General features: G+C 39.3%; 1 protein-coding gene across 2 annotated transcripts in view; it reads right to left on the bottom strand.

Annotated features, from left to right (window-relative positions):
- ZNF280C (zinc finger protein 280C) overlaps positions 1–13,294 on the bottom strand; it is a 60,684-nt gene that overhangs the window by 13,389 nt on the left and 34,001 nt on the right. For both annotated transcript variants that reach the window (XM_035008599.1, XM_035008607.1), the window contains exons 11-15: positions 10,444–10,601; positions 9,669–9,769; positions 8,742–8,888; positions 2,099–2,230; positions 228–526 (exon numbers count right to left, since the gene is read on the bottom strand). In XM_035008599.1, the coding sequence (XP_034864490.1) occupies positions 228–526; positions 2,099–2,230; positions 8,742–8,888; positions 9,669–9,769; positions 10,444–10,601 (837 nt within the window). The remainder of the gene's footprint in view (positions 1–227; positions 527–2,098; positions 2,231–8,741; positions 8,889–9,668; positions 9,770–10,443; positions 10,602–13,294) is intronic.

Here is a 13,294-nt window from a genome sequence, read left to right on the forward strand (position 1 = left end):
TTTGAGACAGAGAGAATGAGAGACAGAGAGCATGAGAGGGAGGAGGGTCAGAGGGAGAAGCAGACTCCCTGCCGAGCAGGGAGCCCGATGCGGAACTCGATCCTGGGACTCTAGGATCATGACCTGAGCCGAAGGCAGTCGCTTAACCAACTGAGCCACCCAGGTGCCCCTAACCTTTAATATTTAATATTCAATTAGTATTATATATCTGGAATAAAAGATATTACCTTAAGTTCTTCAAAGCCATGCTGATTTTATTCTTTCTGTTGCGTTGTTTCTTTTGCTTGTAAGAGGTTTTAGTCTTGCATTTAGATGCACCTCTACCTCGCTTACTGGTATTAGGTTTAGTTCCATGAAGCTTACTTGTCTTAGATTTACTTGTATTAGATTTTGTGGAATTTTTAGCAGTTATACTTTTAGACTTCACAGGTGAGAGCTGAAAAGAAGAAGTGCTTGGAACACTACTACTGGGAGATGATATAACTGGTTTTGAATGAAGCGGTCCAATTGAGGCTCGAATAGTGACCTATAAAAATGAAGGCAAAATATATACATATTTTAGAAAATTAATCGTCGCATTAATATTAAAAAGTTCCCTGCATGTCTTGACATTATAGTCCATTGTTTTTTTTTTTAAAGATTTTATTTATTTATTTGAGAGAGAGAATGAGATAGAGCGAGAGCATGAGAGGGGGGAGGGTCAGAGGGAGAAGCAGACTCCCTGCTGAGCAGGGAGCCCGATGCGGGACTCGATCCCAGGACTCCAGGATCATGACCTGAGCCGAAGGCAGTCGCTTAACCAACTGAGCCACCCAGGCGCCCAGTCCATTGGTTTTTGACAAGGATACCGAAACAACTCAGTGGAGGAAACAATAGTCTTTTCAAACAAATGGTGCCAACACAACTGGATATCTACATGCAAAAGAATGAATTTTGACCCCTATCTCATACTAGACATAAAAATGAACTCAAAGTGTATCAAGGATCAAATTATAAGAGCTAAAACTACAAAACTCTTAGAAGAAAACATAGGAGGAAATCTCCATAACTTGGGGCTGGGCAATGACTCCTTAGATAAGATAGCAAAAGCACAACGATCAAAGGAAAAATAGATTAAATGGACTTCATAAAAATTTTAGACTCCTGTGTTTCAAAGGACACTGTAAGAAAGTGACAAGACAATCCACACAATGAGAGAAAGTATTTGCAAATCATATTTCTTTTTTAAAAAGATATTTTATTTATTTATTTGTCAGAGAGAGAGAGAGAGAGCGAGCACGCGAGAGAGTGCACAAGCAGGATGGGCAGCAGGCAGAGGGAGAAGCAGGCTCGCCACTGAGCAAGGAGCTGGATGCAGGACTCAATCCCAGGACCCTGGGATCATGACCAGCTGAAGGCAGGCACTTAACCAACCGAGCCACCCAGACATCCCGCAAGTCATATTTCTAATAAGGGACTGGTATACAGAATATATAAGGAACTGAGAGTAGACTCAGTAATATCAACTTCAACAAAGTATGGCATTCAAGGCACTATGATAGATGCTAGGGACACAAAGATAAAATAAACATGATTCTTAACCTTAGCAGCTGAAGCAGACATATATGCTGGAAAAGCTCACGAACAGCCTATACAGTATTGAAACAACTCACTGACTCAGTCTCCAGTTAATCTAGTTGCACTCACTATAAAGGAATCTGCTCCAATATACCATGTGTCAACTAACTTAAAAAAAAAAAAAAAGATATTAGTTTTTCTTTCCAAACATAAGAATGACAAAACCTAAGGGATGCCTGGCTGGCTCAGTCGGTTGTGTCTGCCTTCTGCTTGGGTCATGATCCCAGGATACGGGGATCGAGTCCCGTATCAGGTTCTTTGCTCAGTGGGGAACCTGCTTGTCCCTCTGCCTGCCGCTCCCCCTGCTTGTGCTCTCTCTCTGACAAATAAATAAATAAAATCTTTAAAAAAGAATGACAAAACCTAAAATTAAATCTTAATGAGAAGCAGAAGTTAATTTTTAATATTACAGATAAAGCCAGGCAGGAATTTATTTCTATTACCACACGAAATGTTAAAATACAACATATTTAAAACTCACTTTTGTACCAGGAGGCAATCCTTCTAGCTCTTTAGGCTTTATAAAGGTCCGATGCTGGGTCTTGTGATCCAGTTTCTCTTTGCAGGTCAAAAATTGCAGTCTGCATTTTGTACAACGATGAACTCCTTTTTTCTGTTTACAAAAAACATTAAAAATACTATCAGAAATAATAACTTCTACCACTACAAATCCTGGGACCTGAAGTTGCTCTTAATTGTAATTGCTAAATAATTTTTAAAAACCAGTATTTTACCATATCCCATCATAAATAATGCCAAAATGTTATTTCATTTTTAAAAACACCGCTTGCATTAGTATTTGAGTTTCAAAAGTATTTGTGGGGTGCCTGGATGGCTCAGTCGGTAGAGCATACAGTAACTCTTGATCTCAGGTTTTTAAGTTGGAGTCCCACATCAGGTGTAGAGATTACCTAAAAAAAAAAATCTTAAAAAAAAAAAAGTATTTGTTACCATATAGGCAATCAAAATGAAAATTATATCAGTTAGTTTAAAATGTGATGAGTCCTATACCTTTGTAGTGTGAAAGTTTTAATTATAAATTTGAAGTATAAACCATTCAAGCACACGATACCGTGAAAATGAGTTAATTTTTAATCCTAGAAAAGACCAAGTTATTTTTAGTTTTTAAAATTCCTGTTTCATAAAAAACTGAAATTCCTACCGCCAAACAAATTTCATTAATTTAGATTTAAATAGACACAGGTGGCTAGTGGGTGTGCTATTGGACAGCATGGGTGTAGAAGCACAAATCATAACAACGGATCCCAAACTACTGTCAGAGAACCCCTTGACTAGGTCCCTTCTCAAACTCAGGCCTATTATTATTTTATCAATGGGAATTAGGACCCAAGAGAGATCTAAGTCATTTGCTCACAGCTAGTTGGTCTTCTAGTATATATTATCAACTGCAATCTTTATGTATACGCTCTCACTAATTAAAAAATACAATTTATATTTATATGTAAATTTAGAACATACAAATGCAAAAGAATGTTTTCTCCAAAGCTATATCTCCACAGGCCCGTCACTATTTCCATGTAAAGCACAACTAATCACTTAGGAAAAGCAAATGAGTTAACATAAACGAAAGTAACTAGCAGTTACTGGTGCACAGCAGGCATTTGATAAATATAAAGTTCTTTAAAAATTTCAAAGCAGGGGCGCGTGGGTGGCTCAGTCGGTTAAGCGTCTGCCTTCGGCTCAGGTCATGATCCCAGGGTCCTGGGATCGAGTCCCGCATCGGGCTCCCTGCTCAGCAGGGAGTCTGCTTCTCCCTCTCCCTCTGCCTGCCCCTCCCCCTGCTTGTGCGCACTCTCTCTCTCGTCAAATAAATAAAATCTTTTTAAAAATCTCAAGGCAATATAGAAATATGTTTGTATATTACTGTTTTAGTTTCATTTTTAAGACAATTTGAGAAGTATGGTGCATCGGATCGTCTCACAGGTACAGGCAATGTATAAACAGATTCACCTAATATGTGCTCGAGAGAGAGAAGGAAAAGAGGGAAAAAGATCTCAATCAAGAAAGAGACAGCAATATAACAGGACAGATAGAAAATTCCCCAGAGTACAGTTCCCAGAGGTCTCTTCTCTGCCTGTACCTATATCTCATCCAGTTTCATGATTTTTTTTTTTTAAAGATTTTATTTATTTATTCATGAGAGACAGAGAGAGAGAGAGAGAGGCAGAGGGAGAAGCAGGCTCCCAAGGAGCAGGAAGCCCGATGCGGGACTCGATCCCAGGACCCTGAGATCATGACCTGAGCCGAAGGCAGAAGCTTAACCATCTGAGCCACCCAGGCGCCCCAGTTTCATGATTTTAAATAGTATCCATCCAATTGCCTACTCGACATCACTACTTGATATCTAATAGGCATTTCAAATCAACATGGACAAAACTGAACTCTAGATTTCCCCCCATATACCCTGCAAAGAAAAAAAAAATCTGTTCCTTGCCTAGTCTTCCCAATATCTCAATATAAGCGAACACCATTCTTGGCAGTGGCTCAGGACAAAAGAACTCGGTAACTCTTAACTCGTCTTTCTCTCACACCCCACATCCACCAACCCATTAATAAAACCTGTCAGCTCTACCTTCAGGAACAATCTTTCCACTTTTTTCATCTGTTCAGCCACCATATCAGTCCAAGCCACTCACCTGGACTCTGACAGTCGCCTCCTGTCTTCTTGTTTCCACTCTTTCCTCCTAACAGTCTCTTCTCTCCACAGCTGCCCGAGTCATCTCTCACATGCTTAAAGCCTCCAGTGGCTTTCCATACATACCAAAACCCTAACTCTGGCTCACAAGACCCTACAGCATCTGCTCTGCACTCTATTGGTACAATCTCCTTTCCTACCACCACTCTTCCTCCCACTTGTTTACCATGCTCCGGCCACACTGGCCTTGCTGCTCCTTGAACATCTACATATATGCTCAACTCACTGCCTACTTACTGTACCCTGTCCTTGGAATGTTCTCTCCCAGATATCCACACAGCTAACCCGCTTATTTTCTCTGGAGAGGCTCTCTTTGACCAACCCCCTCCCCCCCCCCCCCCACCATATATAAAACAGAAAGGGCTCCTCACCTCCTAAGTCCTGGCACTCCCAACCCTCACATGCTTTCTTCCCACGGTATTTTTTTTTTTTAAAGATTTTATTTATTTATTTGAGACAGAGAGAGAGAATGAGAGAGAGAGCACATGAGAGGGGGGAGGGTCAGAGGGAGAAGCAGACTCCCTGTCGAGCAGGGAGCCCGACGCGGGACTCGATCCAGGGACTCCAGGATCATGACCTGAGCCGAAGGCAGTCGCTTAACCAACTGAGCCACCCAGGCGCCCCTTCCCACGGTATTTATCACCAGCTGGCACACACATACATTCAGACATAATACACATACTTTTTCCACTACAATGCAAATTCCAGAGAGCACAAACTTTGCTTTGTTCACTTCTGTAAAACAGTCCCTGGCATATATTAAGCACTCAATAAATATTTGTTAAATAAATAGTGAGGAAGACAGCAAGAGATTGACAGAGTGTGCACATGAGAAGCAGGCACAATTTAACTAATTCAAAATGTCTGCCATTTCATTCAATGAGCATTTACCCAAAGCCCTGGGTTGAGAGACATTCATCTACTATTCCCTTAGTTGGACTCAAGTCTTGCATCTCTCTCTTATGCATGTATGCTTGAGATGTGGTAAGAAGGATAATACAGTACATCTTAAATAATAAGACATTCAACCAAAAAATTGGTGATCAGTTCCAAGGATAGAGAATAACCTGTCCGGGTTGAACGTTTTGACAAACATACTGTATTGTCTGGGTGATTTGAGGAATTTTCAAGGCTAATTCTGACTATCTGTAATATCTGCTTTGAGACAGTGTCAGTAAAGGATATGACTCTATGATAAAACCTTGGGCTTTAAGTCTATTTTTGGCTCTACCGTTTATTAGAGAATATGATATTGGGCAAGTAACTTATTCTCTATAAAGCTTTGTTTCCTTATCAATGATCAGATACCTGTTTTGTAGGGTGGTCGAGAAGACTAAACAAAATAATGCAAGTAAAAACACTGTGACTGTCATATGGCAAGTGATTAGTATATATTAACTACTTGTGATTTTTATAAAGATCTAATAAGAATATTTAACATATCTAAAATCCCTCATCCTTTCTTAAAAATTGTGTGAACTGTATTTGTTAGCTCTAAAATCACTTAGGACATGATAATATGTTTTTTTTTTAAAGATTTTATTTATTTATTTGACAGAGAGAGAGAGAGAGAGAGAACACAAGCAGGGGGAGTGGGAGAGGGAGAAGCAGGCTTCCCGCCGAGCAGGGAGCCCGATGTGGGGCTCGATCCCAGGACCCCGGGATCATGACCTGAGCCGAAGGCAGACGCTTAACGACGGAGCCACCCAGGCGCCCCGATAATATGTTCTTTTTAGGAAAAGGTTACAACTAAAGTCTTTAAAAAGAATAAAATGAGCCATATATTCAGTAATTCCTAATATCTAAAATCACACCTATATTACCTCAATTACAAGTATAGTCCTGCTCAGTTATGGTTTTTGAGTCTTTTGTGAACAATTGTGTAAATTGCAAGTGCTTTCAAAAATGCCTGATGATCCTTCTGATTAACAGAGTCTTTCATCTGTTGACTGCTGACTGCCTACCTCTCAGGTACTCCGAAGTCACAAAAACTGGGCACCAATGGTGTGTCAGTAGTCCTCAAGACCCCTCCCAGGTTTGATGATGCAGTAGAACTTACAGGACTCAGAAGTTGTTATACTCATAGATATGGTGTATTATAGTGAAAGGATACAGAGCAGGATTAATAAAGGAAAAAAGTGCATTGGGTGGAGTCTGGAGGATACTGGCAACAGCTTCCAAGCGCCCTCTCCCAATGGAGTTGCAGAGGACACGCCTCAATCAATCCCCCAGCAACTAACTGCAGCAACATGTATGAAGTGCTTTTTACCAGGAAAGCTCTCTTGAGTCTAAGAGGCCAGGTTTTTTTTTTTTTTTTAAAGGGTTCAGTTACCAAATCTTCAGTCTTCCAGAAGAAAAGCAGGTGCTCACCATAATCATACTTTTTGTACAAATGATCTAGAAAAGCTGGTACAATATGGCTTAAGGTTCCAGGCATGCAAAACACTCATCAATTAATAACAAAGCCTCCATTTCCAGGAGTTAGCCAAGGGCCAATTATGCAAGTATGCAAGTAGACCCTTGTGAAAATGTACACGATTTGAAGAACTCAGACCTGCTGGGTTAACTCTTTCCTATACACACGGCAAGTTAAACATACAATTTAGGGTATGAAGAGTGACTACAGATCAGGTAAACCACTTAAGAGACACAGTCCCCATACCAAGTCCATCCATCTCTTTCTTACCTTTCTAAGGATACTATTACTCTCCTTACATCTATATCTCACTCTGGAGCTTAGGAAAGCATGGCAGAAAGCACTATGTTAAAAGCTTCATAATGAAATAGAGCTACTGTTTTACATCTCATCCTTCCTTTCAAAATCAAAGGTCAGGGGCGCCTGAGTGGCTTAGTCGTTAAGCGTCTGCCTTCGGCTCAGGTCATGATCCCAGGGACCTGCAATCGGGCTCCCTGCTCGGCGGGAAGCCTGCTTCTCCCTCTCCCACTCCCCCTGCTTGTGTTCCCTCTCTCGCTGTGTCTCTCTCTATCAAATAAATAAATAAAATATTTAAAAAAAACAAAATCAAAGGTCAAAAGATGGAATAGAGAACCAAGACCAGCGTTTTCCGAACTATTTCTCAAGAAATGTTAATAGGTATTGTGCAAATAAATGGTTAAATAAGTCTTGGAAACAATATGTACAATATCCCTTCCTTGGAGATTTATGAGCTTTTCCAGCATTTTAAAAGCTCTAATCTTAAAAATAAAAAACTGTTAATTTTATAAATCTAGCCATTTACTGAATTTGTTTTTCCAGGAGCAATTTTAGAGTGGAACATTTATTAACATCTGATGGAAAACTGTTGGGGAAACTCTAGAATAGAAAGATTTTTGCCAGAGGTTCTTAACGGTAATATGCCATACCAGCATGTTGGAACCATCCCATTCATAACATAGGTGATCCTGAATGTACTCGGATAGTCTACTTTTGTAATTTTTTTTTTTCAATTAACAACTACAAGTTGATTTCATGATCATCTAATGACTGGAACTGAAAACAATGTTAGCACCAGTGCTGAGTAAATTGGCCATGGCAATGCAATCAATAATAAGAAAATGTAATGAGCTGATCAGTGAGGAGACAAAACTTGATTACATAATCACATTAAGTAAACTCACTGACTTCTCATTTTGGCAAAGGTACCATTGCTCTTTCAAACACTCAAGAATAGGCTTACGGTTTCATCGAAGTTTTCAGCCTAACTAAAGGATGGTCTAATTGTGTCAGTAGAAGACCCAGCAAGAATAAAATGAGAATTCAAGAGAAAGGTACAAGCACTAATACTGGTATCCCAGAAATTACATAGCAGAACTGGCAAAAGTCATCCAGGAAACAAGTTATAACCTAAATATAGTTCTCTGGCATAGTTCACATATCTAGAAATAAGTGTCATTGCTATTTCCTTTGTCACTGGCTGCTACAAAAGACCATTCTGGGTTGCTAATGACAACCACATGTCTTTTCATAATGAAAAGTAAGCTAGAAAGTAGAAACGAAGTTTGAAGGAGGAAAAAAGATTGAGTCCTCAATCTTATTCCCCAGTTCAAACATATCCTTTTCCCTACTCTCGATTAACTACCTTCAAAATCCTTTCCCTTTTCACCACTCTTAGACACCTGAAATATTCAACTGAAATATTTCACCCATCTTCCCTTTTCCCTTCCACTCTAGGGTTCCTATTTCTACCTTTGTTTCCGTATTTTCACTAGTCAAGAGCCTCATCACCACTAGGAAGCAGACAAAGAAAAGAAGTGGAAGTTTCAAAAGTCATTCAGCATAAATTGTAAATTAATTGTGTCATTTGGAACCACTTAACTTTCCTTTTAGAACAAATCTAACAAATGCTCAAAGTTTTATATATCTACCTTTTTACTAAGACAAAATGAGCAAATAACTGCTAAATCTCACCTGATGCTTCATGTAATGATTCATGTAGGGAGTTGCCATTCTACTAACTTTGAGGCAAAATGGACATAGCAAGTTCTTAGTGTTTTCATGGGATGTTCTAAAGTGACTTTCTACATCAGAAAATGTTGATGATCTAAACTGGCACACCTAGAAATATAAAGAAGGTTTAGTTTAACTTGAAAGTTTATACCTGATACGCAATTACATCAAAGTAGCAATGAGGAGTCACTTGTTTAGAGGAATATTACGCACTGCTAATTCAGCTCTCTTGCCTATACAACCAAGAATTCTAGCACTGAAAATAATAAGTATAATCTTCGAAACAGAAAAGTTATCTTTCAAAGTTTAGGGATATATTCCTAAATATAACCAGATTTTCTTCTTCTTCTCAGATCTACTACCCTCCCTACCTTGCTTGAATTTTTAAACTCTGACATCTCTTGTCCTAGAAAGTTTGTCCTGCTGTATAAAATAGAATATTCTTTTCTTTGGATTTTAAATAGCATCCAGGCTATGACAGAGGAAATTTTTCTTATCTCGCTATCTTATTGGGAACCACTTCAAATTCTGGAAAAATACTAGTCCCAAAGCATTTAGTTGAGTTCCCCGTAACTAATAGCATTTCCTATTTCTCTGTCATGGCTATATTCTTCTCTACATGGTAAGAAAATCCATATATTTGTCTTCTCCAGCAGGGCATTTTGTCTGTCTAGGAGAGGGGTCAGTAAACTGCAGCCTCCAGTCCGAGTCCAAGCCACCATCTCCACATACAAGAGTTATGTCAAGGGAGTTTCCACTATTGAAGAGGGTCTTCAGTTTCAGTAATCCATTTTATTCTAACGGTTAAAAAGAGCGATAGAATACTACTATTTTGTGGCACATGAAAATAAAACAAACACCTAAGTACATCGTAAAATGAATGTGTACCTGGCAAATATATGGCATTTCACCGGGTTTATGAGTGTCCTTCATATGTTGCAAAAGAGCATGTTCTGTTTCAAATGATAATTCACAGATTTTACAAATAGCTGAAAGTGGAAAAAAACACATTACACCATTTTATGGATGTATCTAAACAAAAGATTCATTTTGTACATCCACAACAACAGCAATAAGTAGTAACAGTCATCGTGGTGGTGGCTCCCAACAGCTCTATGGTTGTTAACTCCGCAATGTTGTTCCATGGGCTTCACTTATATCGGCTTACTTCTCATGCCATCACTGACAGAGTACTGCTATCTTACCCCCATTGGTCAGAGGAGGAACCTGAGGCACAGAAAGATTAAGGACCTTGCCTGAGATCTCGCAACCGTATGAAGATACAGAACTGCAACTTAAATCCTAGCTAGCCCCGGACTCCGTGATTCTTAACTATCACTGCAGTTACTTTTCTTATGAGAGCGTGAATCAAGACCACTGATTTCATACTTGCAAACCAGAGAATCTGATTTTCTAACTTAGCCCCCTACATACAATGAATGCGTGAGTCATGCAAAAGGAAGTTTCCGTGTACAAGAAGGACTTCAGTTTTTGCAAGCAATTCTACTGGAAAGTTTGTACAAGTTGAAATCTGTTTTTCAACTGTGCCCCCAAACCCAAAGTCTATTTCTTATTTTTAGGTTATCAGAATTCTTGAGGCTTCCTCAGAGTTTAGATGACCACAATCATGACTGTTCGAGACTCCCATAAAATTGTGACTTACTGGAAAACTCATGGGGAGTGTGTGTACTCTCAATGTGACACTGCAGCTGGAACGGGGTGGGATACTGACGGTAGCAGTGCTGGCAGGTGGTGTGGTTTTCCCAGCTCTCACTGTTCTGCTTCTCAAGTTCCAAATGGTGCTTCATGTGGTTCATAAACCTGTAAGTGATCGTCAACAGGTGCAAATTTCAGATTTATAGCCAAGAGAAAAAAACCTCTCAAATAAGGATTTGAAGCTAAACGGTAAAAATGCAGTTGTAGTACTCAAAATCTCTCCAAAGCTTGAAAGTCCTCCAGAAAAGTATGCACTTTAAATAATCACACTTGTTTGTTTGTCAGTCAGACGGGGAGAGCAGAGGTAGAGCAAGCCCGATGGCGGACTCGATCCCAGGACCCTGGGATGACGACCTGAGCTGCAAGCAGACGCTTAACCGACTGAGCCCCCCAGGTGTCCCAATGATCTCTCTCATTAAGTGGCTCAGTAAACATTTTTCTTTGCATCTTTGTTTTAAAATAATCCATTAATATAGTTCATATGAAATACCACTAATTTGCTAGAACTCTTCATCATTATTTCAGATTTAAAAAATTTTGTAAAGAACAACAGGCTGCAGGGGCGCCTGGGTGGCTCAGTCGTTAAGCGTCTGCCTTCGGCTCAGGTCATGATCCCAGAGTCCTGGGATCGAGCCCTGTGTTGGGCTCTCTGCTCAGCGGAAAGCCTGCTTCTCCCTCTCCCACTCCCCCTGCTTGTGTTCCCTCTCTCGCTGCGTCTCTCTCTGTCAAATAAATAAAATCTTTTTTTTAAAAAAAAGAACGGGCTTCTTTTCCATACATGAAGTACTATTTACATTTGAAAATAAAATCCTTAAGGAAAGAAAACCCTATTACCAAAAGCAGCTACAGAGTCCCGAGAGAAATCTTTTAAAGGCCTTAAAGATATACAATAGGTTGTCAGCTGCTTAATGGCAAATTAGTGTTTTAATTTGTGGTTTGGTTTCTAAATGCATGTACTAGCAATCTTAATACCTATAATTACAAGAACTTTTTGTTTTATTTAATGATGCTGGTTTACTGTGAGCACAAACACTTCATTTTTCACAGACTGTGCCCTCTGAAACACAGTCCATTTTTTAGCTCTACATTCCGCTGTCAGATTCCATAATAGGTTTCCTATGAGAAGGAACTGTGACCTTCAGTGGCAGAGAGTACAATATAAAAAGGCAGATCTATTTCATAGGGCTTATTAAAACTTTTTAAATTTCAAAGTAAAGTTATTCAATCAAATTAACTTTAATACTGAGTCAAATATTAAGTTATTCATTATGAGTCCCAAAAGGATATAATCCTGAAGTGATTATGTCTTTAACCTAGATAGCAATTGTAATATGCAGGCTTTAACATTTATCTTTTCACATCTCCTGCTGGTGGTACACTTTGAAATATCTTTTATCCTCCTTTAATTTTTTTAAGTAGGCTCCACACACAACGTGAGGCTTGAACTCATGACCCTGAGATCAAGAGTCACATGCTCTGCCAATGGAACCAGCCAGGTACCCCCTCCTCCTTTAATTTTAACATCATCTCTATTAAAATCTGTTTTAAAAAAATCCTAGTTTTGCCAAAATATTTACATATAAAGGTCATGAGCCATTAACCTTTCAGCTCATAACTTTAATACATAAAATCTATCTGTATAAAGTGATCTGTTAACTAGCTAGCTAGCTCTCAATTATTACACTGCCCCATCAGCAGTGCACGTTTCTCAAACCAGCAGATGGAGATGTGGGAAAAAGCAACCCCCTCACAAAGCTATTCTCAGAATAAAATAGCCCTAACTGGTTTTAGTGACACTTAATGTAGGAAAGAATAATCCTACAATATCTTGACAGGGCAGAGAGTAGAAATCTTGAACTATTAGCTTCTATCATCCTCTAAAACCATCAATTTGCCATCCTAGATTTTACCATTAGGTAAAATGTTATTTAACACATATTAACCTCTTTGGTTACCTACTGTTTACTGATCAGGTTTTATTTACTCAACCATATGTCAAAAATGCTACAAAATTTCTAAATGTTGGGGTGCCTGGGTGGCTCAGTCGTTAATCGTCTGCCTTTGTCATGATCTCAGGGTCCTGGGATCGAGTCCCACATCGGGCTCCCTGCTCGGCGGGGAGCCTGCTTCTCCCCCTCCCTCTGCCTGCAGCTCCCCCTGCTTGCTCTCTCTCTCTCTGACAAATAAAGTATTTTTTTTTTTAAAGATTTTATTTATTTATTTGACAGAGAGAGACACAGCGAGAGAGGGAACACAAGCAGGGGGAGTGGGAGAGGGAGAAGCAGGCTTCCCGCGGAGCAGGGAGCCCGATGCGGGGCTCGATCCCAGGACCCTGGGATCATGACCTAAGCCGAAGGCAGTTGCTTAACGACTGAGCCACCCAGGCACCCCTGACAAATAAAGTCTTAAAAAATATTTTTCTAAATGTTATAAAATATGGTTAGCTTAAAATTTCTAGATATTCTGATAATCTGTAACCAGTCTTTTGGAAGGAAAACAAAAAAAAAGGAAATTTCATGTTTAAGAGTAAATGGACTAACTTGTTGAAAGAACTTCTAATATCATACGCCCAACATTTAAGTATAATAAGGAACTTAAACAGGGACCCACTTTTCTGTGTATTTCACCAAATTTACTAATTTTATTTTCTGATATATTTTACTGTAAAAAGGTAAAGATATGGAAGCAGGTCACAGAGTTATATTGTGACATTATTTCAGTGTTATATCTCAAAGCACAATTCTCTTCTGTTAAGCTACTGGGCCATTAGCAACTGATGGCCGTTAGGGCTTGATAAA

Source organism: Mirounga leonina, unplaced genomic scaffold (assembly GCF_011800145.1).
Source record: "Mirounga leonina isolate KUSES-001 unplaced genomic scaffold, KU_Mleo_1.0 Mir_101664, whole genome shotgun sequence".
NCBI classification, from domain to species: Eukaryota; Metazoa; Chordata; class Mammalia; order Carnivora; family Phocidae; genus Mirounga; species Mirounga leonina.